Source organism: Coccomyxa subellipsoidea, assembly GCF_000258705.1.
Source record: "Coccomyxa subellipsoidea C-169, whole genome shotgun sequence".
Taxonomy (NCBI): domain Eukaryota; kingdom Viridiplantae; phylum Chlorophyta; class Trebouxiophyceae; family Coccomyxaceae; genus Coccomyxa; species Coccomyxa subellipsoidea.
In genome coordinates this window covers 801,226-823,148 of record NW_005178033.1, presented here as the reverse complement: position 1 = coordinate 823,148, position 21,923 = coordinate 801,226, and the positions used below count along the sequence as shown (strand labels likewise).

Genomic DNA, 21,923 nt, shown 5'->3' with positions numbered 1-21,923 from the left:
AATCTACGTCAATAAAAAATCGCACATACTTTCGGAAGGGCACATTTTTGTGCACAGTTTCCTTGGGCCTAAGTCTTGCCACAGCCATGCAGACGTCATGGTCATGACACATAAGCAACAGATGCCTCACCCCATCCATCCACCTAGGAGAAGGCAAGATGGCTGAATTTAGCCAATAGCTTGAAGAAAGGCCTCTGTCAGCTGGGATAATGGCACACGCATTTGTGCATCACTTAAACGAATGTGACCTATCTTGCCGCATGCTACAGTGATTCTAGAATCAGAGTTATTTCTGAGTGCAACTTGAAGTGGACCGCTATCTATACATCAGCAGCTTGCAGCAATTGGTTTCAAAGATTTCGAATGGCTGTCATGAATAGCACTCCGGTCTCAATACGCCAATGTAAGGCAAAGATCGGTAATGCTCGTTGTAGTCTAATCCATACCCTACCACAAACTCGTCCGGACACTGCAGCACAAACAAACAGTATGATCATCAGTAACAGACAATTCGCAGCTGCCGCTAACAAGCATTGCCAGCAGGCCGCCAAGCTCATATTGCAGTTTTTTGGCCCAGATAATCTGCTGTCCCTCACCTCAAAGCCTTTGTAGTCTGGCTGGAGATCCACTTGCCTCCTGGCGGATTTGTCTAGAAGTGTCACTGTGCTCACGCTGGCTGCTCCCTGTGACTTGAGCCGTGCGCAGAGTTCCTGTGCAGTGGCAGACCTAGGCATGCTCACATTCCTGATAGAGGAGGGAAGTACTATTTGCATGCTTGCACTGCATTGCTGGGCTCAGCACGTTTTCAACAGATCATACCTGCAGAGTCTTCCCTGTGTCAATGATGTCCTCCACCAGGAGGATATGCCGTCCTGAGATGGGTACCTTGGACACAAGGCCCAGTGACACTGCCTCCTCACCGGTTGTGGACGCGCCAATGTAGGAGCTTGCTCTCAAAAAGTCCATCTGCAGGCCATCTGGGAGCGGATCTATCGCCCGCACCAAGTCTGTGTTCCACACAGTAAGATTAGACTGGTGAGCAGGAAGAGCCAAGCATGCTCAAGAGTACAGGACTCCTTGTGAAATCAGCAACCAACCTGCCATGAAGACGAAAGCGCCGTTCAGGGTCCCTATGATGAGCGGTTGCTTCTCTGCAAAATCAGCTGCAAGCTCCCTGTCATACCACCGACATTTGACAAGCCCTGATAATGTTCAGCATCTTTAAAAAATTTGACGTGTATGTTGTGCTAAAATGTTCTACCTTCCCATCTCCAGTGTGCGCTCCTTCACCACCTTCTCAGAGAATAAGATTACAGAGATGTCTTTGTGTTGGTTGGACACAACTGTAGCTCTGCGAGCTCCTGTTCGATGCAGGAGATGACTGCGATTCTTTCCCAAAATGCCTTTACCTATATGAGAAGATCTGAAATTCCGGAAACTAGATACAGAGTGCATGGCATGGGCAGTCATGTTGGACTAGTTTGTGGTTCATTTACACACGCGGCCAAGGCGAGGACACACACTAATGGAAGATTAACCCTTGTATCAATGTATACATGGACACAGTATGGCAATTAAGTATTTACTTTGCATGCATCTGCCTTTCCCACCTTCAACCAACTTCCGATGCTCCATCTGGACCGTCCGCTGGCGGCCAAATCTGGCAAGCGCTCCATTACGTGACCACGCTCCTGAATTCCCAGCCTCAAGATCTCAGCCTTCCGTCGAGCAATCTTTGACGCTTGGTATGACATTCTTGTCGAGGCAGGCTCTTTGTTAAGGTCTCTCGAGAAAGAATGGACAGCCTGACCGCCTTCCTCATGGATCAGCACGGGGCAGAGATGTCCTTGGACGCGCTAACTGACTCCATGCTCGCCAACCTGCCACATGCGCCTAATTCATTTGATGCAGCAGCCCCCATCGTGCCCTTCAACTCGAATTTTGGCAAGACCGCAGGTGGGATCCAGTCAGCGTTGGCACAATTGTGGTTTGTCATCAACTTCTGATACCTGCCCCAACGACGGCTCTGACTTTCTTTTGCCCCTGTTTCATGGATGATGTTGTTCTCTGCATTGCTGCAGACTACCCATCGGTGAAGCAGCAGTTCTCCCAGCAGTACCAGACACCCTGGGACTTCCCAGTGCCTCCCGCAGACTATGCACAGGCTGCCTCTCTGCCCATGGATTTCGGACAGCAGCCCACAAGCAGCCCCCTTTTCGCAGCACCTGAGGAGACCATCTTCAGCAACACCACTGCCACGCCAGCCGCAGCACCCGCCCCCCCAAAGAAGCTGCAGCACACCAGCAGCAGCTGCTCCTCTGATAGCAAGGAGGACCAGGAGATCTCAAAGCTGCAGGAGCGCATCCAGAAGCAGAAGGAGAAGAATGCCAGGAACCAGAGGGAGTTCCGCAGACGGGTATGCGCCCTGCTAGCTTTCGCTCATGAGTTGACGCTTCAACCAACCTTGATTACTCTGCACTTGCTGATGCTGTTTGCTCTTGGATCGGCATAGTTGGAGCATGGCTTGATAATGTTACATCTGTGCAGGCAAAGGAGAGGGCATCAAAGATTGAGGAGCAGGTGCAGCACCTGACCGCAAAGCTGTCAGAGACAGAGCTGGAGAAGCAGAGCCTGGCAGCCAAGAACCGGGTGCTGGAGGCTGCACTTGCTTCCGCCAGGAGCTATTCCAACCAGGTCCGTCAGCCTCACAGCAATGCACATTGCGAATGTCAGAGCGGATCCCCAAAGTGTAGCCAGCTGTTGTCTTTGCATCAAAGCGCTGTTGCACACTGTTGTCCTGTTGCGACCTCGCCTGGCTGTTGACTGGCGCACATTTTACAGAGGCGAAAGGATGCATCCATGCTCTGTAGCTGTCAGAATTGTACTGATCTTACTATTTGACCAACGCAGGGCAGCAACACTGCGTCCCCCGGCTCCATTTTGGGCACTTTTGCATGTGAAGAGGCGGAGGATGCTTCCGGCCCCGTCGTGCTGACCGTGCGCGATGGGTCTCCCCTGCAGCTCTCCATTGACCAGATCAAGCGCATGACATGGCAGGAGCTGTCGCGCATCTGGAAGGTGACCGGCCTGCCTATTGCTTTGTTTCCCCACTGCTACAACCACCCGATCCTGTCTCCAAAGAACAGGGAAGCTGGGCATGCATATCCAACCTAAACTTTTTTCTGAGTGCAAATTGCATGTAGGAATACGTCAACGCCATTGCGATGCGCCTGGTGACTGGCACCAACAAATTCAACGGCACCAGCGAGCAGCGCCTCACGGTGATCATCGCAGCCCCAGCCTGCCACTGTTGAATCCCCAACCCAAAGCCGATGTGAATCATTCTGTATGTCGCTGGCAGCCACATGACATTTGGGAGGTACCCTTGTTGGGGCACTGATCTTGAGGGTGCCTCTATACCCAGGAGCTCGTGGTGGAGGTGTCCAATCTGATGCGCACTATCGCGCTGCACAACGCGATGCTGATTCACCAGCACCACAGCCATCGCATGGACTTGCCCCCAAACGCGCCGCAGGCCCAGCAGCCGCAACCGCTAGGAACCTACACCAACCTCCTGGTGCGCCCACATCCCCACCACCCCAGCTTCCCACAGAATGCTCTGACTGGAGTTCAGTCTTGGAGTCCCCTGATGTTGAAGTATGGGTTGTGGTGCGCCCACATCCGCATCACCTGAGATTCTGGGGGATGGCTTCAAATGGAGCGAATGTTTGAGTCCCTGACTTCCTGTTTGAGTTGCCACTGTATTTGCTACATGCCTGGGCAGAACTATATTATTGACAGGGAACAAGTTCATGGTTGAGCAATCGATGAAATGTTGCATTGTGGGGTGTGCAGGAGGTGCTGGGCCTGAGCAAGGAGCAGAAGGAGCAGATGCTGGCGCATCGCCATGTCAAGCTGGTCTCCCTGGCGCGCCTCGTGCAGGAACGCCGCGAACTGCAGGCCCGCCTCCAGGCAGGCATCAGGCTCATTGCCTTTCCTTTTGATCTGACACAAGCTTGCCTGTATGTGGAACTTCCTCTGGCAGTGAGAGGACAGGCCAAGGCAGGGCCGCCGGAAAGCATCGGGCATGCTGGCGCTACAGCATGGGACCATGTGTGGTGCTGCAGCAGTACACCAACTTGCTGTGGTACCGTACCACTATGTTGACATCCTGTACCTGGCTGTGCGGCAGGCGTGCAACGAGGCGACGGCGAACCCGCGGGAGAACGAGAGCGTGGGCATGGGCGCAGAGTTCCCGCACCTGCTGGAGGTGGCCGAGCGGCTGCGCGAAAATGTGGCCCAACTGCACCGCTCCGTATGCCTTTTCATGGGCCACACCTGGCGCCAAGTCCTCACTCCCGTCCAGGCCGGAACCTTCATGGTTCAGGCCTTTCCTTGGACCCCGGACATGCTCGCGTTGGCAAACACCATCGCGGCGGAGGCCGGCGCCCCCAGTGTGCAGGACATCTTTCGCGACTCGCTCAGCACGCAGCCGGGGGCGACCCCCCTGCAGCTTGGCTGCTGAGCGCGTGGCTGCAACAAAAATGCCTCTGTGTCCAGTGTGTCTGGTGAAGAAGTGCAGTGGTGCGTTTGGTCAAGAAATGCGGTCAGGGCGGGTGTCTTTGGCTGGATCAGCGCTCACAAGAAGTGCTCATGTATATTAGGGAACAGGGTGCAGCTCTTTTGAGCGCAATATTGATCCCATGACAGCGTATGGTTGCTGCATTGATCTTCTTATCAGGCACTTGCAAGTCTCTAGTGTGCAAAATGTGGTGTGGTTGTTTGTATGTCATGTGCTGCTTGGTGGTCGATCGTCCATACATTGAGTAGGTCTTGAAAGATTTGGGGCAGGAATTGGGACTCTTTGGTGGGGCTTTGCAGTCTTGACCACAAAAGGGGTCTGCACTAGTCAGCTGAATAAATTGGAGTCCTTTATTCTATTAGCTTTCTGCAGATCATCAGCTGATCGCGAAAGGTGTTTTTTTTAGGCTCTTGTGTGTTGGCAGTGGAATGTGCCATCCAAGATCATGAGTGCAAGCCTGACTATCAAGCAAATTACATCTGGCTGCAATGCAATTTTATCATTATTTTTACGCGCGCGCGCCTGGCGCATTACATTCTTAGCTTTTCTTGTGTCTAATGCCATCCCATGAACAGGGGAAACCATGATGAGCGTGCATGCTCGGATTCGTACGTTGGTGTCCTGGGCACATGTGCACATGGGCATTATGCCGACACATCTGAGAGTAAAGAGCTGATTTTGTGAAAGTGCAAGATGGTGAAAACTTGAAATGTGCCGTGGGTTCTAGATTTGGATATGGCCAGCGCTGGCTGCAACGTGGCGAAATGAATTATGTATATTGATTGCGCAAGCTTGTTGTAAACAACAGGGTATTTTACAAGCCTGAGGTCTTCAACCGCAGCTGAGAGCATCATACCTTTTGATGCATTGCTGCACACCAAATTTTTGTTGAAGCAACAGATCCTGATATATCAATAACATGCATGCATGCAACTCTGACAAGGACGTCTTAGAGAGCCTCTCTGTCCCGTGCTTGCGCAAGCCAACACAAAATGCACCTGCCCCACAATTTGTGGAGATGCACAACAAGTTTCTTTGCCGATTCACTGATAGGGCTCATAAGCAATCTCTTACCATTCCCACTGACTTGGGGAACCACGTGCCATACATGAAAACACTTAGCTGATCAGAGCTACAGTGTCACGGGATACATGACGGCAGCTCTGCAAGTAAAAAGATAGCTACAAGAAGAAAGCACCTCCTGTTTCAGACTCACACATATAGATAAGTAATTGAAAAGCCTTGGTCCTTGAATGTCTCAGCAGTTGCACTTACCGAGTGTGGAAGGCATGCCTCGCCACAAGCACACATTGGTGTCTCGCATCACCTGCTATGCAATGACCGTCTACTCTACCGGCCCTCTGCCGAGGTCAGCTATCCCAAACATTGCAGCACAATGCACGGCCCTGCCCCCTCCATGCTGTGGTGGACTGTGCACCAAAGCCACAGATACAAGGCCTGCAGCAGGCTCTACCAGGGGGACTGACAGTGGGGGCAGAGGGATTTGCCGGAGGAGCGGAACCACTTGTAGAGGCAGGCGCGGTGGAAGCGCTTGGAGCAGGTGTGGCAGGCCAGGCGCGGCAGCTGCCCGTCGGCTGCGGCCACGACGGAGTAGCAAATTAGGCACTCCTCGACGCCGGAGAACTCGCGGACGCAGTTGTCGCGCCACAGCGCCATCGCGTCCGCCAGGCTGCCGTTCTGATTGCGCAGGAACGCCGTTATAGACAGCAGCCACTTGCGCAGCCGCCCCTCCGCCACACCCACCTGCACAGACGCATTGCGCCGTTCAATAACGCATTCACCATTGACTTTCATTTTGGTTGGCATGAAGCAACAAATTGTGTCCTCATAACATTATGTGTAGCAGCACCTGTCAGCAGCAAATCATCACACAGTAAGGTGAATTTGGTTTTACAGAAAGCAGCAAGTTGGGTCAGCTTCAATGATGTCTAGCAGCACCCAAATTGCATGCACATGCAGGTGTGGGATTGACATGCGCAGTGCACAGTGCAGAGAACGTTCCAGAAAGCTAATGAAGCTGGCTCACAGAGTTTTAAGTGTCGCGCACCCTGCGGCGGCACTCGACTTCGGCGGGGCGCAGGGGCCAGGAGGTGGGCAGCTTGACGACCATCTCCAGAGTGGAGCTGTCCTCGATGGACAGGATCGCCACAGCCTCGCGCACTGCCAGGCTGGCGCGCACGCGGAACTCTGCGGTGTCCGCCACGTCACTGGCCGCCACGCCCGACACGCCGCCCAGCTCCGCAGCAATGATGGCCGCGCTCTCCTTTGCTGCAGTGTACGCCTGCAGCAGGAAGATACTAATGGTGCTGCATGGCTGGCAACCATACACCACCGCACAGATGGCAAAGCGAGCTGGGGGTGCAATGAAGATGCATGAGACTGGCGCTGAGTGCCTGTGAGATCATATCTGGACACATTCTCCCAGAGGAGGCTGGGATTCAAGGATACATTTGAGAAAGAGACACGCAGACATCAAGGCGGAATGAGCGCAAGAGATCAGGGAAAAGGGGGGACTCGCAAAAATTGTCATGCATACACATAGCAGCAAGGGAAGCCAGTTATTGAGGACTCACCTCAATGGAGGACTCCAGGCTGCGGTTGTGGGACAGCCTGCCAAACCAGGATCTGGCTGAAGCAGGCAGCGCAAAGAGCACACCGCGATACAGCGCCGCCGCCAACCGCTTGTCGCCCTCATCCGTGCCCGGAACCCCTGTTTTCCCACAAGTGCATGCTTCAAGGACTTTTCTCGAATACATTGTTTAAGGTTGTATTCCTACTCTCTCTTCTTGGATTACGTGATCCCCTTAAGAAAAGCTAACAGACCGCACAGGAGTCTGCATGCAAAGATTTAGAAGACAGACACGACTTAAACTTACCCAGCTCAAAGAGCTCCTTGGTGAGGCTCCAGGAGGAGCCATTCACGCGAGCTTGAGCAGCCTGAGCGGCACGCTGCGCGGCCGATTGCTGCTGCAGCAGAGCCGGGGAGTGCGCGTTGGGGCCGCGAGCTCGCTTGGCCGGAGTGTCCTCCAACGGCAGCATCGCCACCACGTCATGCATCAGCGCATCAATCAGCCTGCAGCACACGGCACCCATCAGCTTCGGTTTTTAGTTCACGAAAAGTTCTGCAGACCTTAAATCATGCTACTTGAGACTAGATAACGCATCAACAAGCACCGACATCTTTGGAGTCCAGCTGAGCTGAACCAAAGCTTCTACTGCTCCTGTTCACGCCAATGAAGACGGGAACATGCAAGAGAAGCTGTCTCTCCCTGACAGCATGCATGTATGGGGCGCGTCACAAGACATCAATCACAGGAAAGAGCTTAGAAGTGGGCGCACTCGTCTGAGTCGCCGAATGCTTGGGCCAGCCGACGGCGCGCAGGGCCCGCCATGGTGAGCAGCCGGGCCAGCACCAGCGCCCAAGTCACAGCAAAGCCGGGGCCCTCACACACGACGCCGCATATGATCGCAGCGACCTGATCATGCACGCCCGCATCCACCAGGGCACTGTACATGTCGTCAGCGTGAACCGGAGAGGCCTCCGCTTCACTGTCTTCCTCATCCTGTCATGCAGACAGGGCAGCTTCAAATGACATCACACACGAGCCAAACGACAATTCGCACATTTTGCAGTCATAAGGGCAAAGGAATGCAGAACGGACAGCCAAGGGCGGCATTGTAAGAAGCATTTCAGGGTGAGCAACATACCTCCTCATCTTTTGAGAGCGCCACTTTCTGCAGCAATGTTGGGCTGGTCAGGAGCCTCACGCAAGCACTCTGCAGAACGGTATGATTGCACGAAGCATGCATCAAAGCAAAGATAGCAGTGAAAGCGTCGACTCCTGCAGGACAGACACCAATTGGGTCATGGCAGATGACTGCCGTTAATGCTGACCCCTTTATTGTCCTGCTCCCTGCCATACAGCAGCATGCTCGCAGCTACACAAACGACTTCTTCTACTCAACAACACATGTGTCTGATAGTCCTTGTATGCTTCTGCAGCTTGAAATGCCATAGTGGAGTCCCACCAGTTTCAGCAGCCCAGGTGTCTGTGGCCTGGATGCTCTCAGCAAGGCAAGCCTGGTCTGACAGGGCCGACTCTGCGGCTCGGGATGCAGCTGTCCAGAGCAAGGCCTTCTCATCAAAGTACATGGCTGCCGTGTCAGTAGCACGCTGCCCTGTCGCCACGATGAATGCTGCGCAGACGCCGGCAGCAAGGAACAGCCTGTGCGCAAAACAACCTCAAACTCATACCTTGAGGCCCAGGCGCACAGCAAAAGCACATGCACCAGCAAGAACAAAGATGCATTTAAGTATTGGCAACTCGTATGGGATCTGCTGGGAACTACTGCAGCACCTCATGGATTCTGACAGAACTTCTGCCAGCTTCTGGCGCCAGTCACGGGGGAAGTCGCAGTCAGCAGCAGAGCGCCTGTCGACATCCACAATCAGCGCCAGTAACCTCACCCACCCCTCGCCAACCCCATGCAGCTGCTCAAAGCGAAGGTCGTCCGCCAGCTCTGTCAGCATGCCAAATGCCGCACCCTGCAAAATATACAAGAATAGAAGACTTCACTCTTCCAGTGGGCTATGAGATGGCAAACAATGAAAAGGGTTGTCCTTGCAGAACAATCAATTAGGTGCTGTGACCAGGATCCAAAATCAAGCAAGGCAGTGGCCAACCGCTTCACCTTAGGTTTGGATGATGCGTTATTATTTACAAGGCTGAACGTGACAGAAATCCTGACCTGCAGCTTCTCGGCGGCTTCGGGCAGTTTGAGCAGGCTCAGGCGCCGCAGGATTGCCAGAGCCAGATTAGGCCCCACCACTTCCTGTTTCGAGGCTATGACTGTGGCCGCCTTGCGCCCCGCCATTACCACCGCTTCAGCCTGCCAAGTAAGACATACACTGCTAAATTTGACTGCTGGTAAGACACAATGCGCAGCAGACTGGGCACCATTGTACCTCCCAAGAATCTTCCATCAGCTATGCACAAGTATCGTTTGTACAGGATCCGCTTCCGCCTGCCAAAAAGGACAGACACTGCTGTAATGTGGCCACAAATCAGAGACAACGCGCAGCAGGCTTCCATTTTGCCACCCCAGGATCCTGCATGACGAATGCACAACTTATCTAACCCATAATATAGCATGTACAGGTTTTTTGCTGATGAGCAACCTGGTCTTCCATGACAACGGCCGCCGCTGCCACGCCCTCTTTGGCACGCATCAGCAGAGCGGCCCAGTGCTCAGCCTTGAGCTCAAGCCAGCAGTAAGCAACCACGCAATTTGCCAGCCTTGCCAGCGCCGCAGCAGGACTGGTCTCAGAGTCCTCGCTAGACTGCCTGCAGCAGGACCACAGAAGCTGCCTCTGAAGAAAGGTTAAGATATCACCTGTGCCCCATTTCTTGCTTTACATTGCCAGCCACAATTCATGCTATAGCACACTTACCGGCAACATATCTCACCGTGGTTCTTTTAATGCATGGGTTTTTGCAGAGCAGAACAATTTGCAATCTCACCTGATCGCAGCACTGGGGTTCACAGGCTCGCCACTGCGCTTCTCTGCAGCAGCTGCTGCCCTGACAGCCCGCTCCCCTGCCAGCTGGCGCTGCCACAGGGCTATGAGAGCTGTCCTCTCCTCAGGACTAGCGGCATTCTTTCCAGGGACTGCCAAATCCGCCACAGGAAAGCAGCGTGTGACAAGGTCTAGCGATTTCAGGCATTCGGCGACCTGCGAACGAGGTAATTCTCAGACATGCAGAGTCATTGACGGCTTCCGCATGCCTTGATGCAGCTTGGTGGACCAAGCATTTGGAGTTCAAAAGGGGTACCTGTGTAGGAGCGTTGACTTGAGCAGCCACGAGAGGTGGCATGCTAGTAGCGCCCTTCAACTGTCGTGTTGCAATTGCCAACAGGCCAGATGCCTCTACTGCAGGCTCACGCCCATCCAGGCCCCTGAGCAGCCAGGATTTATTCCCTACTCAACTGCCTTTCATACGCTTCATAGATGTTCCTTTAAACAGCAACTAGAGTCAATCAAAGCCTTAGATGCTAGACTCCGCATGCTCAGTTTGAGAGAGGGAGATGAGTCTCACACAGTAATCTGGAACCAAATTACGCACCTCACAGTCTTTGCAACGCTATGCAATACGGCGGAGAGGATGCCAGCAGGGAGCTGCGTGAGCTGGGGGCCAGCTATGCGGGTCCGCACAAAGCAATGCGCTGCGGTCGCTGCTCTCTCACTGCCGCTGATCACCTGTTGCAGGAGGCCGGACAGCACTTGTGTGTACACAGCACTGACACAGATCCCCGTACCTCGCCCCAAAGCGCCCTCCAAGAGCCTGCACAGCACACTGCTCATCCTTACCACAATGCCTACCATGGCTGCTTGAGCGCGCCACCAGCTGTACACAAGAGAGTTGTCATTCACGAAGGTCATCTGCTATGTATAATATAAAAGCATCCTTGCATTTGTATTGACACGCTCGCAAGACAATCACCTATCCAAGGTGCCTTCGAGGAGACCACTGCGCGCTGCAGCTACCCCTGGCAGGTCCAGCAGCCGCCCCTTCTCAGCCAGGAAAGCCTGCAGCTCAACCGCGCTTGCACCTGGGTGCTGCTCCGCAAAGCACAGCATCTCTGTGACGAGCCAGACCCTGCAACAGCACAAAACTTGCTTCACGCCACCGCGCATCCATACACATCCTTTGTGTCAGTCAGGCCACTCTGTAGGATGGGCAATCACACTTGATCCTCAGCTGCGAGAAGACGCACCTCTGGAGTTTTCTCACAGCCAGACTGATTTTCTGCAATACGTCAATCGTTTGTAGGAGCATGCATGCATGCCTGTTATGGCCGTCGCAGTCGTAGAGGATAGCATTGAAGCCCAGCTCAAGCCCCAGCACAAACGCCAGCTCGGACAGCGTCTCTGGGCGGCCGCTGGTGCTCTCAGCAGCCGCCTTCCCCTTGTCCTTGTCATCACCGTCCAGGCGCACATACTGGGGCCAGCCATTGCGAGGCCGCAGCAGGGCGTCGAGCACAGCGTCCTTGTCGTCGGCATCCGCGCACACAGCTGTGATGATGCTCTGAGCCGCTGCAGCTGCGCGCTGTACCAGACTCGCATCCTGCGCATGCAGCTGCGCATCTAAGAGGTGCCACAGGATACTAGTGCAATGGTGCAAAAGCCTTCATGGGATATCTAACAAAAATACAGCTGTACCGCTGCCATGTAAAGCCTTTCATGGGCACAACATGCAGGATCCTGCTGTTCTGGTGCCATGCAAAGCCCTTCATGGGCAACAATACGCAGGAGACACAAAGGGCGGATAAGTTCAATCACCACTTACCGCGTCAATGCAGTGCAGGACAGACTGCAGCAGCGCGCGGCGTATGCTGGCACGGAGTTGAGGGGCCAACTGCTTGCCCATCTCTGCCAGTCTGGTGCCAGCACTCCAGCACTCCCTCGCAGCACTGGCCAAAGAGGTCACATGAGAATCGGCCACCGAAGCGCGCTCGTCCTCACTCTCTGCACCAGTGAAATTGTCAACATCAGGTTCAAATTGGCTTTATTAATTACCAGAATCGACGCCTCAAATCACATTATTGACAAGCATGCACAGGGTCACAGGAGATAGAGAGACATCAATCACCTTCGTGAGTCAAGGTAGACTCGGGGCTTCCAAACACCCAAGCGATCTCAAAGACTGCCACTAGCGCCCTGACAGCAGCTGGCCTCAGTACTGACTGGTTGTCATCCAAGAGGATCGGGCGGGAGAACAGCACAGCGTCCAGGGCGATGAGCGCTGAGAACTCTAGGTCTATGTTCCTGGTCTCCTCGTCCACATTGCAGTCCGCAGGCAAGTACGAGGACAGGATGTCCAGAGCGCTGTCGAGGGCAGACTCACTGAGCAGTGCGCTGGAGTGATCGCCCCGTATCAGAGCAGCAATCACCTGCACAGACATTTGCAGAGAGTATGAATACTTCCTTACAGCTGAGTGGCTAATCAGTATGGTCGCCGATTGGCAGCTTATCAGCAAGGACAGGGAAGGCATGCAGTGGACATTAAAAGATTGCACAGACCTTCCATGCATGGTCGTCAGCCGCCAGCCTCTCTTGTCGCAGGAGCAAGTGCGCAACAGCATCCAAGCGGGGGCTTCTCCAATCCTTCGCCTTGCCTCCAGATTTCCTCAGGCTGTCTGACAGCTGCGTCACCAGGGTGAGCAAGTGCGACAGCCTGCCGGGAGCATGCCCGTTCGCCTGTTTGCTCCTGCTGGGCTGACCGGACCTTGTGCCATTGACTGGCTCCCTGCTGCTGTCTGCCAAGCTGGTCAAGCTGCCATTGCTGCTGGCGCTCAGGGGAGCAAGTGCGCAAGCCAGGTTGGTGGCAATCGTCCCAAACTGTTGCGCAGGATTCTCTGAGCGCTGCATGGTCGCCAGCAGCACATCGGCCATGGCAATCGCACTTGAGCCCTCTGCAGGGCCGGACAGATACATGGCAAGCGCCGCCCCAGGAGTAAGATCAGTTCCGCCCTTGGGACCTGCAGCGCACAGCACACAAATTTCGAGGCTTCTGGTGCCATGCTATTTGCTTGGCACAAACCGTAGTACACATTCCATCAGCATAACATGTACGAAGCATGCTTGACGGCAACCCACCATCCTTGCTGGGATGCAGCAGGTATGACAGCAGGCGCGCAGCTGGAGTGGGCATCTGCTGATCTCCAAAGACTCCAAGCAGTGCCTCGCGCAGGGGCTCATACAGAAGCTCGGCCAGCCACGCTTCCCTCTGTGACATGCTCTCACTGCAAACAGATAACACCAACTGTATGTAAGTTGCCCAGATGTGCACATTTCATGTCACGTCATGCAACAATCTACAGGTAGTACAAGAATAGGATTTGATTCGAAAGCAACGCTGACAATCAGCATTGCTACCTGTCAGTTGTTTCCAGGACACCAGCGATGCGCTGCAGTATCATGAGGCCCCTGTCGAAGTGATGAGGCGGTGCTGGCTGCTGGGCAAACTGTTTGCTGAGTGCCTTTTCCACCTGGCTCAAGAACAGCCTGAGGATCTCGGGGGATGTGCCTGAAATACACAGCAGACCACGTGGATCATTGCCACAATCCAAAAAGTTGTTAGGAAGATAAACAAGCACTCATGCATATCTGGAGTACGACTGGACAAGGAAAAAGCAGACACGCAAAGAGCAGATTCCCTCATCAAAATGACAGGAGTGAGGGAGCGGAAATTTCCAGGACCTGGGGCGCTGACGCTCCGAGTGACTTTGAGGACGGTGTCAGCTGCGCTGTTGCTCGCCGAAGTTGTGTTCAGGGCATTGGCGATGACAGAAGCCGAGTCTAGCAGCTTCTCACAGAACGCTTCATAGCTGTCACCGGCCAACTGCAAGCCACAGAATGCTGGTCAAGAACAGAACAAGATGCAGTCACATTGTGTACACCATCCAACATCGCCTGCACTTCTACATGACACAGGAATGCAGTAGCCGAGGTGGGTCTACCTGCTGGCTGCGAGTCATGGCCCAGGCAAGGCACTCTGCAAAGCAGTCAGAGAGAGCAGCGCGTGCATTCCCCAGATTCCCAGCAACCTGCCAGCCCTGCCATGCTGCCCCCAGCAGCTGAGACAGAAAGCCTGGATCTGGGCCAAGCACATCCCTCGGCATCTGTGCCACCAGTGGCAGCACCGCAGGGGCAGACACCTCCGCCGAGCCATAGAAGGCATTCCTGCATGAAAAGAAACATGTGTTAGTCGGAGACTTTAGTGAACATTATTTTAGACAACACAAATCTGCAAGATGCCTGCAGGGACATGTGAGGGCATGTGCTAATCAGAGCATGCAAGAATGAACCTGCGCCCAGTTAGTTACATATGCCAGAGGGTGATTGTGACAGCACACCTGAGCAATGCTGCCAGCCGTGGCACAATCGCCTTCTGCACGTCCACATACCGCCAGGCGGTGGGATAAGCCTTCAAAAATGAAAGCACCATGTCCCACATAGATGCATGTGCCGCAGGCTCCTTGTCGTTCAGAGCGCCGAGGATCTGGGGTGCAAGCTGCTTAATTTGCTCCTTCAACTCGCCAGATGCCCTGGCATACGAAATCATGATTATTAATACGTAACAGCCGTGTCTTCATCAACATTTGTAAGATTGTGTGCCAAATCTGAAGAGGTAACCAGATAAATTTGCTTCAAGAAGCTGGTTGTGGCATCAAACCTCTTGCACATGGTGGCCAGTAGGCTGTAGGTTGAGGTGCGGATGACAATTGACCCCTGCAGGCCTGTGAGGCCCTTGAGCACGCCTTGCTCCAATAGCATGCCCTTCAGCCTGACGACAACCTCCCAAGCAGCCGAATCTGGACCACGACAGACATGTCAGGTGGCCATATGCATGAAGCACTTCACTGCCATTCCCACGTCACATCAAAGAACCAGAAGATGCCCTGTCATGTACAGTGATGTCATGTCATGCCATGCATGCCATGCACATGAGGCTGCCCTACCTGGCGTTTTAGAAGGTTCGGCAGGCAGCAGTGCACCCAGCAGGCAATCCCAGGCCTTCAGAGAGCCTGCCACAACCCTCTCATGGCGCTCATCCAGCTCCTCTGGGTGCTCCTTGAACACATCTGCCAGAGCAACTGGATTTGACTTGATATTGCGCTCCAAGTAGTCCAGCACCTGTACACATTCTTCTTGAAAACATGTCCAGTTTGAAGCATGTCCACCAAAGTAAAATCCCTTGAGCCATGTCCTGAAATTCCTTGCATGACATCTCAAGCCGCATCAGTCACAGTACCTGGCACCCCCGGGAATCAGTAGACATATGTGAGCAAAAAAGGTGCCATTGCATGCATACAATGAGTTAAGTTCCCACCTGGACGCGGTAGAAGACAAGAGCCTCTCGCCCCTTGGCGCCAGCAAAGACATCCGCAAAGGCAGCCTTGAAGATGCGCGCAGATTCTGGGTCTGGGTCAGATTGGCCAAGCCACCAGGGGCCTGCCAGGTTGGGCATGGCTTTGGCCAATTTGCGGCCTGCCATGGGAGCCAGCACTGCCATGAAGGAAGCAGCCTCCACCCTCACATTCCTGGACAACCATGAGTATTGTTCAACTTCACGCTCCCTGCAGTCCCTGTGCCTTGTGTGACGCTGAACGCTCACATGCACAGCGCTACAGGAGCCTGCATAATAATCTGTATAGAAACACCTGTAGTTGTCCATGACAAGGCGCTGGAAAGACTTGGTCCATGCTAGCAGAATGCCTTCGATCTCTTCTGGTGGTCGCTCTCCAACCAGAGCTTTCATCGCCTGCACAAGGCAGCATGGCGACATCACAGGTGAATATGAACACTTGTGAAAGATATCACAGCCTTTCAATCTCGCTAATGTTCACAGAGATGAGGATCGCCTGCTGCCTACCTGAAGAGCCTTGATCTTGGTGGTGGGATCCCGCTTGGACAACTGACGCAGACGCTGTGCCACCTCTGTGTCAAGCTCATGCTGTGGCAGAATTGCAGGAGAGGTAGTGGAGCCATAAGGAATTTTTGAGGTAGTTGGCACAATTTGCTGTGCACCCGAGAACCTGCAGACAACCAAAGTCAGGTGCGATGGCCCAAACTCATATGTAAGAACAGGAAAACAGCATGCCAGAATTTCCCAGAACACGGTTCATTAGAAGTAAAGTTGTATTTTGAGCAATTTATTGAAGCTTACCCTCCGAAACCGAAAGCGGCTGGCTTTACGACTGTCTGGGAGCTCGAGTTGAGCAGTTCCTGGGCCCTTGCTGCCCGGGAGGCTTTCGTTTTAGACCGATCTGCCTTCTTCATTTCAGTTCACGAACGCTTCCAATTATCTGGAGAAGATCAGGTAGCATGTTGAGCCCGAGTCGCTGGCTTGAACCTTTCATCGTCTCTCTTGCTTCAAGAACGTGGCCTCAAGACACGAAGGCTGCCGTCCTGCAAGGTCACCGGTTTATTTTCGAAAACTTACAAACAGCGTGCTATGTTTTTCGAGAAAAGGGACATATTCCTTGCATTATGATGAGAGACACATGCTAGAGTGTGAGGAGAAAGGGCAGCATCACATGCACCCAGCTTCCGATCTTGCCGGTCAGCTTCCGATCCGTCATTCTCCTTCCATTCCTTCTCTTCCTTCCTTTGGCTTTGGTTCTTCTCCATATGTTCCAATCTTACATGCCGTAGCAATAATATTCGGCAGGAAAAGCCTGCTGTGCATAGCGAGACGTCGGGAATACACCAACCAGCAACCACTCCCGACCGACGATAATATCAGGCCTCAACGAACAAACGAAAATGTTCAAACCAAACCGTACGAAAATAATCATAAACTTCTCAAACTTCGATTCCTAGACCCAACAGTCAATCACGTCAAATGCAGCATCTTTGCAGTACTAGAAGTGCAGGCCTGGACAGCGTTTGGGTAAGTTTCAGCAAGCAGCAGGCATGGCAAAAGCAATATCAGTGCCAAAAGAAATACACATCCACAAATCAACCCCAACCGGAAATCATTTCTGAACGCGACAGAACCTGCATGCCTTCCAATTCTCGTACAGCAAGCATGCCGCTCATCGGCGAAGACATGCTGGATGAACAGCCAATTCTGGCACATCACCATCAATCCACGACAGGATTGTTTCTTGCAGCCGCGAGCAGGCCGACTCCCAACACGTAGGTGGCGCACATTGCTCCAAGCAGGTACGCTGCGCGCTTGCCACTGCCCCTGAACTCTGTGAAGAGCAGCAGTCCCCACGCCACTGTCAGCAGCGGGTACATCTTCACCACCTCGGCCACCCGGTACCTGCACCAAACTCATTTGTAAAGCACCACCCCTTATCCTGCTGAAGTCTCTGCAACTGCTGATCATCGCCTAGCAACCATTCTCCTTGTCTACCTGGCACTCCCAATGCCTTGCATGTCTTGCATTCCCGTTTGGCTTGATCATTGTATTGTCGCTGCATCATGTCTGCCTGCGAGGCAGGCCTTCCATTTATCTCTGGCGACTGCTCTGCCTTGATTCCTTCAATTCTCTTTTCTAGTACCCAAAGTCACAGCACTTATCTGTGGCCATATGCATGGTGCTCACGCGGTGCCTTGAGCCTTGCAAATCTCTTTCTAAATACAGAAAGCGAAACCGCTCATCTCTTGCGCTGGCAGAGTGCCTTGCTTTTTGCAACTCTCTTCCCCTATTGCAGAAAGTCAAAGCATGTGGCAGATGATTAAGTCAAATGCCAGCCTGTCAGTGCCATTTAGGACCTTAATCCGGCAATAAATCTTAACTCAGTCGTCCCCCTGTTGCACTCGCCATGCTATTTGTGTCTCCAGTCAAGACTGGATGAGAGGATTGAATACCATGTGCTGGCCCATGCAAATGAAGAGACTAAGCTGCCAAAATGCAACTAAGCGGTGCATGACATCCAGAGGTGGCAGGTTTGTAGAGATGTCAATGGGGGCATACCCTCCGGCGAGGCCGCCCAGGAACTGGCAGGCCATGCCCACGCCGCAGGCGAGGCCGGCAGCGACGGAGACGATGCGGCCGCGGTGGTCTCGCGCATACTCTGTCAGACAGGACTCCTTTCCGTTGCACAGCGGCACGTACAGCAGCGCCAGATTCAGGCCCCAGGCCGTGAAGCCGAAGGTGAGTGCCATGAAGAAATAGGCGTTGTACACCGTCAGCGGGGGGACCCTGCCACATCGCATTTAGCACCCCATGAGCCGGGGGGTCCCTGACACATTGCATATTCCACCCCGTGAGCTGGGAGTCCCTGGCAGATTGCATCTAACTGTTCCGTGAGCGGAAGGGCCTCTGACAGCTGCATGAAAAGTCCCTCACAACATTGCTGAAAGAAGCAGATCAAAGGAATTTCAAGAACTACATGCAGGGGTTTAGAAAGCAGGCACGAGCATGAGCCGGGATTGGAGCAGCAATCATGTTTGCTTTAATGTAGTTAGCTCGCAATGAGGCACACTGGGGCAGCCACTCGGCGGATGAGCAGGCGCCAAGAGTGGCCAATTAGCAGTGGAGGTCCGCACCCTTCCGGCAGAATGCGCCAGTGGTCGGTGGTGGGCAGGGCGCTGGTGGCTATGAAGAAGAGCGGCGTGAGCATGCCGAAGCAGAAGCCGCCGATGGTGAGGACGATCAGCCCTGTCAGCGGCTTGCTGCCGTCGATATTGATGCCCCGCTGCATGTACTGCACCCAGCAGGACCTTCGTCAGACAGTGCCTTTGAGCTGCTTCAATCGCAGGACAGACACCCATTGATGCTAGGTGAGCTGAATCACTTTCCAGCAACCCACTTCTGTATCAAGCCACCATATTTTATTCTCGATCATGGGCAGCATGCAGGCAGAGTCAGAGGATCTATTGTGGCAGGGTGAATGAGTCACCTGCACGCGCATGGGTGTGTGCTTGGGGGTGCTGGGCTCCTCCTGTGCAAACGCATTGGTGTCTTGCATCACCTGCACACGAGCACACCCAAAATCTCTCAGCGTCTGTCTCAGTAAGCAGACAGTATTTAACAAGGCCTCTCAGCCATGCACAAGCCCGCATGGTCCGGCTGATCTGCAAAGCGCCAAGCAAGCAATTGGCATCACATCAGGAATTGGGGCTCAAGAACAACCTGGCACTCCGCAATATTCCTTGAATTGGGTTCTTGACATCCTGGTTCTCTGATTCTCTGAGAAATTCGGAAACTTTGAGATGACACTGTGGAGCAGTACCTGGGCGCCAAGAGGTCGCAGGCTGGAGGTGCGCCTGGAGGCTTTGGCAGGGGATTCCAGGTCAAGGATGACGTCAGGGTCCGAGGCAGCCCGCTCGTGCAGGGTCCGCCTCTTTGTAGGGGGGCCGACCCCCGGATCCCCGGTGCTGCTGGTGGGGCTCAGCTCCACACTCTTCATCATGCCTTCCGCCAGCGGCTGCCCCATCACATCCTCCAAGCCCACCAGCTTGCTCACTGCATGCTTGTCCCTGCCCAACCACCCGGCTGCTGACCTCAGCTTCCGATAACATGCCAAAGCTCTGCGTGGATAAAGTAAGACACTTCAACTGCCCCCAGCCCCCGTAAGAAGCCAAAGCTCTGTCTCACTGCTCAAAGCTGCATTCCAACTACTACGGTGCATGCGCTGCATGGCTGCCGTATCTCACTCGCTGTGCAAAATCGCTCCTCGGCGCTCGCACTGCCCTGATGTCTGCGTATCTCTTCTCTAAAACGTGTTTGTAATCTACTTAACCTGCTTCTTGGTTGTAAAATTAGTCATATTGGCATGGATGTTCCAAGAAGCTTGCATGATGGACACATGGGGTGGGAGAGATAGTTGCCAGGTTCTTAGGCAGGGAGCAGGATCAGCTAGCGCACTTCCTGTGCTTGAGGCCTTTCAGGCGCTCCACGTGTGCGAGCGTGCCAAACATGGTCGCGATGGAGAAGCAGGTGAGCCCTGGGAACACCCAGGCAGCCTTCCCCAGCCGCTGGTCCATGAACCAGTCAATGCCGACCCCTGCAAGAACACTGCCAATTCATCCCCCCATGTGGGCCAAACAGCACCCTGATTTTTGCAGCTCAACCTCTGTGCTGCACATGACTGCCCAATCCTCTGTGTCTACCAATCTCCAGAAGCCTCTGTGCAAGCCAACTTCCAGCTCATGTCAGCCAGTGCAGGACTTGGCATTCTGTCTGCCCGAGCACTTTCTTTCTTTGGGCAGCACCCTACGGTTTGGAAAAGCATAAAGTGGGGAAAGCAGCTTTGTGGGTGGTGTCTGAAGAGGGTAGGGGACACGGGTTTACCCATGCCCTCACGGCGACAAGGTCATCCATGCCAACGGCATGATTGACCTTCATCTCCTGATTCACGCCCCAGGCCTCATCAGGGCGTCTGTATTTGATTTTATTTGATTCTGAAGATGGCTCACCCACTGAGAGGCTGACAGCGATCTGGAAGGGGAGGCAGATGGCCATCCCAGTCAGGGCCATGCCAAACTGCAGCGACATGCTGCCCAGCATCAGGAAGAAGCCGGCCGCGCATGCGCAGAACACCACAAAGTCGTTCTGCTGTGTCATCTGCTCCCACAGTCCGGGCCTGCAAGGATCCAGAACACTCTTCTTTCAGCAGGTACCGGGTAATGGCAATCAAAAGTTAGCGTAGAACTTTGATGGGGTCCTCAGAAACACAAGTACATGTCAAGGCTCATCTGCAGCTGATGGGCTCACCAGCCTTAGAGGTGATGTACACGAGTCAGCATGGGGGTTGTGTTCTGGTGACAATGAGAAGAAGACTGCTGCAAAGATGAGTACTGGACATGTATATTCGAACGCACATTATTGGTATCCTCGGCCCACTGGTGCTGAGGGAGATGGCGCATGGCAGAGCTGCCAGCACGAATGCTGCTGAAAAGTCCAGAAACGTATGTGCTGGCTTCCGCCCATGCAAATCCGCCCAATTGAAAGCCACTGGAAACGTTCCCAGACAGATCGTTGCCAAAACCTGAAGACCCAGGGCAGAGTTTGGGTCAGGATTAATATTTTTGTTCCGACATGAATAAGTCAAAATTTGCAACAGTAGGCCAGGATACTGTCATTTACGGGGCGCTGTTGTGGCAGCAATAGAACATGGCAACTAGAGATGCCACCTAGACGCTTAAACAGCAAACCTCCCCAGACAATCAAACTTGCTCAAGCTATATTCAGGCAAATGTCTTCACATGCTGAAAGCAATAAACTGGAAAACTAACCCAGACCTATGCAAGACAGATTCAAACTGCCAGTGTACGGATGCAAATGGATGGAGACCCACCAGCACCGCGACCGCGGGTCCTTGATCTAAAATCACGAACATCGTATATTATATGTATTAAGAAACCTTAATGATGGTCCTCGTGCAGCGTCTGCCGTTCAATTTCTTAGATAGTTCTTTCGGAACTCTCCGAATGCCCGAACTCTGGCACTTAGTTGTTCTCCTCATTAAGCAGCAGGCCTATGAACCCCATACATAGCCACCCTTTTCTTCCTAATTATCCATTCTATCGAGGTGCAATGGATTAAAAGTGTCTCAACCGGGAGACGCGATCAGTTCCGGAAATTCTTGTGATGAAGTTACGTGATCATTAGTGACCACGTCACAATTGCAATCCTGCATGCAAATTCAAATTTGGAGAGCGGAGCGGTTTTATAATGTTCGCTTCCCCTGGTTCTTGCGAACATTGATCCAAAAAGTGCGAGATATTCCATACAGAACAAGTTGCAAAGCTTCCGAGTCTAATTGACATGTACACATGTACATGCGTCAAACCCGG

At 53.4% G+C, this 21,923-nt stretch overlaps 4 protein-coding genes across 4 annotated transcripts; 1 reads left to right on the top strand and 3 right to left on the bottom strand.

The window, feature by feature from the left end:
- Positions 1–370: 370 nt before the first annotated feature.
- COCSUDRAFT_83468 (hypothetical protein) lies at positions 371–1,455 on the bottom strand (the record flags this gene model as incomplete). Its single annotated transcript, XM_005646998.1, has 5 exons — positions 371–469; positions 597–710; positions 820–1,007; positions 1,098–1,174; positions 1,262–1,455. 5 exons carry the CDS (start codon positions 1,453–1,455, stop codon positions 371–373), a joined length of 672 nt encoding a protein of 223 aa, XP_005647055.1.
- Positions 1,456–3,871: 2,416 nt separating this feature from the next.
- Positions 3,872–4,661, top strand: COCSUDRAFT_33465 (hypothetical protein). Its single transcript, XM_005646735.1, has one exon. The coding sequence runs from the start codon at positions 4,088–4,090 to the stop codon at positions 4,523–4,525; it is 438 nt and encodes a 145-aa protein (XP_005646792.1). The 5' UTR covers positions 3,872–4,087; the 3' UTR covers positions 4,526–4,661.
- A 1,391-nt stretch (positions 4,662–6,052) lies between these two features.
- Positions 6,053–16,448, bottom strand: COCSUDRAFT_55943 (hypothetical protein; the record flags this gene model as incomplete). The annotated part of the gene is made up of 29 exons (XM_005646734.1): positions 6,053–6,346; positions 6,651–6,884; positions 7,177–7,313; positions 7,480–7,676; positions 7,943–8,166; positions 8,312–8,445; positions 8,633–8,829; positions 8,962–9,149; positions 9,353–9,493; positions 9,783–9,948; positions 10,126–10,337; positions 10,438–10,561; positions 10,729–10,947; positions 11,107–11,262; positions 11,381–11,730; positions 11,953–12,131; positions 12,256–12,556; positions 12,687–13,144; positions 13,263–13,408; positions 13,542–13,692; positions 13,866–14,007; positions 14,126–14,348; positions 14,522–14,713; positions 14,842–14,980; positions 15,128–15,302; positions 15,499–15,709; positions 15,830–15,930; positions 16,042–16,204; positions 16,336–16,448. 29 exons carry the CDS (start codon positions 16,446–16,448, stop codon positions 6,053–6,055), a joined length of 5,667 nt encoding a protein of 1,888 aa, XP_005646791.1.
- An 807-nt stretch (positions 16,449–17,255) lies between these two features.
- On the bottom strand, positions 17,256–21,631 carry COCSUDRAFT_29543 (fatty acid elongase 3-ketoacyl-CoA synthase 1; the record flags this gene model as incomplete). Its single annotated transcript, XM_005646733.1, has 9 exons — positions 21,425–21,631; positions 20,949–21,115; positions 20,544–20,710; positions 19,993–20,131; positions 19,358–19,604; positions 19,025–19,096; positions 18,672–18,829; positions 18,097–18,324; positions 17,256–17,439 (listed from the first exon to the last, which is right to left on the bottom strand). Exons 1-9 carry the CDS (start codon positions 21,464–21,466, stop codon positions 17,256–17,258), a joined length of 1,404 nt encoding a protein of 467 aa, XP_005646790.1. The 5' UTR covers positions 21,467–21,631.
- Between the last annotated feature and the right edge of the window lie 292 nt (positions 21,632–21,923).